The sequence below is a fragment of the Chelonia mydas genome, chromosome 7 (genome assembly GCF_015237465.2).
Source record: "Chelonia mydas isolate rCheMyd1 chromosome 7, rCheMyd1.pri.v2, whole genome shotgun sequence".
Classification (NCBI taxonomy): Eukaryota; Metazoa; Chordata; order Testudines; family Cheloniidae; genus Chelonia; species Chelonia mydas.
The window spans coordinates 114,296,067-114,301,307 of record NC_057853.1 but is presented as its reverse complement, the minus strand read 5'-3'; the positions used below and the strand labels follow the sequence as shown (position 1 = coordinate 114,301,307).

Below are 5,241 nucleotides of genomic sequence, written 5' to 3'. Positions count from 1 at the left end.
GTCTCTACGTAAAAGAATAAATGGACACAAATCAGATGTCAAGAATTATAACATTCATAAACCAGTTGGAGATCACTTCAATCTCTCTGGTCACGTGATTACAGACATGAAAGTTGCAATATTACAACAGAAAAACTTCAAAACCAGACTCCAGCAAGAGACTGCTGAATTGGAATTCATTTGCAAATTGGATACAATTAACTTAGGCTTGAATAGAGACCGGGAGTGGCTAAGTCATTATGCAAGGTAACCTATTTCCCCTTGTTTTTTCCTACTCCCCGCACCCCCCCTTCCTCAGACGTTCTTGTTAAACCATGGATTTGTGCTGGAAATGGCCCACCTTGATTATCATACACATTGTAAGGAGAGTGATCACTTTAGATAAGCTATTACCAGCAGGAGAGTGGGGTGGGGGGAGAGAAAACCTTTTGTAGTGATAAACACCCATTTTTTCATGGTTTGTGTGTATAAAAACATCTTCTGTATTTTCCACAGTATGTATCCGATGAAGTGAGCTGTAGCTCACGAAAGCTTATGCTCAAATAAATTGGTTAGTCTCTAAGGTGCCACAGGTACTCCTTTTCTTTTTGCGAATACAGACTAACACGGCTGTTACTCTGAAACCATTTATTTCACAGTTATTCTCTTATTCCTTTCAGAAGGCAATCAATCACCTCGTATTCCTTTCACTTCCCTGATTAACTATAGGCATCAGAGTGTCTCTCTGTATAAAGAATGACAGTCACAGGAGCTTTCTCCGCTGTAATAACATCGAAGAATTCCATGCAGAGCCACTTTTTCCAAATGAGAAAGTGGTGGAAGCTTGAGACTTTTAATACTAAACTGAATAAAGCGCTAGAGAATGCAGTGCAAGGAACGATTCTTCATTGGCAGGGAAAAGGATGTGATGCACAGGTTGCTTTTCATTCTCGAAAGTCTCTTTAGTGTTATGCTGCTATTAAAGGGATTGTACACATTGAAATATATGCTGCTGGTGTAATTCATTCTCCATGACTTTGCATCTGGTTTAGATATTTACACCTGTGCAAAGTAAGTACAAAATGCAAGCAAATCAGAATTTTCCACTCACAGTGGTAGTATTATGCAAACTTTTTCAGAAAGCAACCCTTGAAAGAGTCCCTAACTAGTACCTCTTTTCTGTTTCTCTGTAATATATGTGGTATTTATCAGAAAGCATGAAGATGGGGGTATGTTAAAGGTTTTAATAGCACTCATTTGGGATAAGCAGCATAATTCATGCATCGCTTTTCCACTCATCAATAATGTGTCTATCCAAACTTTATGCAGATTAAACCTATATCTCATATCACACTAGCATGCTTTAACTCTTTCTCTAACAGTTATTCCTGCAGTAAAGCAGAGGTGGGTAAAGTTATTGCTATATTGGGCCTGATCCTGCAAACACTTACACATGTGCTTAAGTGTTTGCAAGGTTGGGGGCCATAACTTCTTATACAATCACTCAGTAAAAATACACTCTTTGGGTGATCCCTAATGTGAGTTTCTTTTAGGGATGACTCCATAACTCGTGACTGGCATAAGAGAGTGGTGACATTGCTGGCTGGTGCATAATCATCCTCTCCTATTTTATAAACAAATGACATGGGCCACATGCAACAGATTATTATTTCCAGGTGTACAATGGACACATTATTGGTAAAGGGTAAAATGATATTAACACTTCCTTCCTTCCCAGAGGTGTTATGAAATTTAATGTTTGTAAAGCACTTTTAGATCCTTGGTGGAAAGGATTATGGAAGTGCTGGTATGTTATATAAAATATTAAGCTGGGTTTCCTTTCTCATACTCCATCACAAAAAAAAGAGAGGACTATGAAACTCACTATACTTTGGGCACAAGGAACAGTGGTATGCCAGCAGCAGAAACCTCCCTCCCTCCATACCCAACCACAACTAAGGCACCAGTAATAAAGGTGAGGGGAGAGATAGATGTGATTGTGGTCAATTAGGCTTCAAGAACACAGCGCCCTTCAAACTTGTAAGGATTAGGAAATAGAATCTTTGCTCAGAGCTCCAATAGTGTCCAAGAAAGGACCCAGAGAGCAACTAATTTGCAATGCAAAACCTTACAATTTCATTGGAATGCTTTGTATGATTATTGTAGAAATATGGGTCAAATTGCTTCTTTGGGCCAATGATTCCCTTTGTATAGACATATAGGTACAACTTCCAGAACAGTTAGGTGCTACTGTAATAAAGATGAAAAATATATATTTAATTTGCTACAGGTCATCAGGACCCTAAATAGGAGGCAGACAGAGATACCACTGAGGCCCAGAGACACAATCAGTTCTCCTGCAGAAGCCACCAGTGGGTGTCCTCCTGCACCTGTGAGGACGGAGAACAAAGCAGAGAAAAGGTAGTGGGCTGCAGGCTCTGTGGGGCTGTGCTGTGGGAGAGGGAGGATGGTGAGCTGCAAGGAGCTCCAGCTGTTGCTGAGGCAGAGCACAGGGCAACATCTCCTCTAAGAGATGGGGAGGAAGCTCAGGGCTCCGGACAGCACCTCCCCTGGGGTGCAGCATTGCTCCCCCTGCCCCTGTTCCAGGGGGATGATGGGGAGGGGAGTGAGGGGACAACTGGAAGAATAGAGCAGGGTTGGACCTGACTCACTGTCCCCAAAGGATTTGAGAGTTGGAGGGCTAGTAGGGAGGAAGACAGGGGTTCTGGAACTGGGGTGTGGGAACACCCCCTGGCTTGAAGGTAGTAATAACGAAATATATGCAAAAAGAAAAGGAGTACTAGTGGCACCTTAGAGACTAACCAATTTATTTGCGTATAAGCTGTCCTGAGTTACAGCTCACTTCATCGAAAGCTTATGCTGAAATAAATTGGTTCGTCTCTAACGTGCCACAAGTCCTCCTTTTCTTTTTGCGAATACAGACTAACACGGCTGCTACTCTGAAACGAAATATATGGTTTCCATTTCCAGCACCCCCTCTATAACAATTGTTCCAGCACCCCTGGAGGGAGGAGTGGGTGCGGTGCACAGGCCGGGAGGGGGACGGAAAGGGGGGTGCCCTGGTTCACTGCAGGCCCCCAGGCTGGAAAGGCGGGGGTACCGGCTCCCTGCGCCCCCCAAGCCAGGAGAGGGACGGGATGGGGGCGGGGTCCCAGCTCCCTGCGCCCCCCCGGGCCAGGAGAGGGACGGGATGGGGGCGTCCCGGCTCAGTGCGCCCCCCGGGCCGGGAAGAGGATGGAAGGAGGGGGGTCCCGGGTCCCTGGCCCCCCAGCAGTAGGGGACTCCCAGGTGCTGGGGGGGGGGACTCCTCCCATTGGCTCCTTTGCACCAGGCATCGTCATAAATGCTGGTCCCCAGGCGCCACCGGCCGCCCCCTTAGGGCCGCCGCCAGCCTCCTCGCCGGCCGGGGGGTGGGTGGCTCCGGTGGGCCGGGCCGTCCAGCCCCCAGGCTCTGCTCCCTCCCTCCCCGGGCTGGCTCCGCGGCGCGCTCCGCGGGGCCCCATCGCTGCAGGGGGGGTGGGGGAAGCCTCCGGCTGAATGGTCCCCGCTGCCACCATGAACCAGGCCCCGGCCCCCAGCGGCTCCGAACAGCCCGGCCGCGATGCCCGCCCCGCGGCCGCCAGCCAGCCGGCCTCCGGCAGAGGGATGCCGCCGCCGCCGCCGCCCCGTCTGCCCCAGCTCATCCACAAGTAAGAGGCGCGCCGGGGACTCCCCGGCTGGGCGCCGGAGCGGGGTCAAACTTGGCTCTGCGCTGCCGCTGCCCTTCCCCTTCCCTCTCCGCGCCCTGCCGGCGGCTCGCACTGACAGCGAAGCGCCCTGGGGGGGTCGGTGTGCGACCTCTCCCTCCCCGGCTGACTGCTCTTTCTAGCCCGGTTGCTTGGGCAGGTCTGGCGCCTGCAAATCCTTAAGGGTCCCTGTAGCTAAACGGCGATCGCTGTTTTCCACTCTCCTGATTTAGGTACCGGCAGGAAGCAAATGCCACCCTCTGGGCCGTAGGCAAAGCCCCAGGACAAGCCATAGTCAATTCTGTTCCTGTGGCTGACATGCCGTCATCCCTCCAAAGATCAGCACCGCTCCCGTTTAACAGCCAGGTTAAGTTTTACTCCTGGTGCTCGGCTGAGCTTCCTTTCAAACAGGGGCTCCAACGCCCACATATGTTCAGCGTTTGGGGTCCGTTATAATCCATTTCACTTCGTGCTAGATTTTCGGACTGTATGTGGACGCTTCTGAAATGTTTTTGCTTTTGTGGCTGCTGTTGTTTGTCGTTGCGTTCAGCACAATTCATAAAGGAAAAAGTTGTTTTCGCATGAGTTGTAAAAGGGATAGTCACCAGGCCTACAATGAGCGGAGTCAGTATAGTGCCGGTAGACAAGAAATACGAATAGTTAGGAAAATTTACCAATCCCATGCATAAAAGACTCTCCCTCGCCCTTATGGGTGTAATGATGGTAATAAAAAAACCCCTATCGATATTTTACTTTTTTACTCTCCCACCCAAAAGGGGAAGAAATACCCCTGACACATACAGTTGCTTAAGAGTGATACCTGTTTTCTGTTAGTCTTTAACTCTCTGGTTTAACCCAACTAAATGCACTGTAATTAGTACATGAAGTACGAATACTGTATAAAAATGGATACTGTATTGATATAAGGTAATTGCATGTTCTGTATCTAATTTTTGGTTTTTTGCTCTGGTCATAGCTTTATGTTAAAAAAAAAAATCCGGACTTGTATTTTGGCAGTAAAAAAATACACTAGTAAATATCGATTTGGGAAGTGTTAGACTAGTACCCTCTTGTTTTAAGATCTGCTGTTTGCTTTGTTGATTAGAAAAGAGGTTGAGGGTTAAGCAATTTTGACATAATGGTTCAGGCCACAACAAGTATTAAGTTCTTGTGTTCAGTTGTCAAGTAAATCTCTGGTGTGATCAAACAAAGCCTGAGTCACTGTAAAGTAATACTAGCCTACTAGTTAAACTTGGTAATTGTAGAACTTTATCAGTAAGTGAACATATTTCCTTTAAGTTATCAATTTTCTTTAAATATTACTATATGGCCAAGATTAAGTCTACAGAGCAAACGCTCTCAACCTCCTTCCCCAACATATTCAACAGAACAATGTTTATTATAAACAGACATATGGAACATTATTTTAAGATGAACATCTGTGTATTTAATTGAATTTTAAAATGTGTACGAAAGCAGACTCTCCAAGATGTCTCTTTAGTTTGTGGTACTAAAA

General features: G+C 46.8%; 1 protein-coding gene across 2 annotated transcripts in view; it reads left to right on the top strand.

The window, feature by feature from the left end:
* Nucleotides 1-3,370: 3,370 nt before the first annotated feature.
* The window catches only part of RBM20 (RNA binding motif protein 20), a 163,939-nt gene continuing 162,068 nt past the window's right edge, over nucleotides 3,371-5,241 (top strand). The window contains exon 1 of one of the 2 annotated variants that reach the window (XM_043550279.1): nucleotides 3,371-3,689. In XM_043550279.1, the coding sequence (XP_043406214.1) occupies nucleotides 3,538-3,689 (152 nt within the window). In that variant the 5' untranslated portion in view covers nucleotides 3,371-3,537. The remainder of the gene's footprint in view (nucleotides 3,690-5,241) is intronic. The other variant, XR_006291981.1, reaches the window with a different exon arrangement.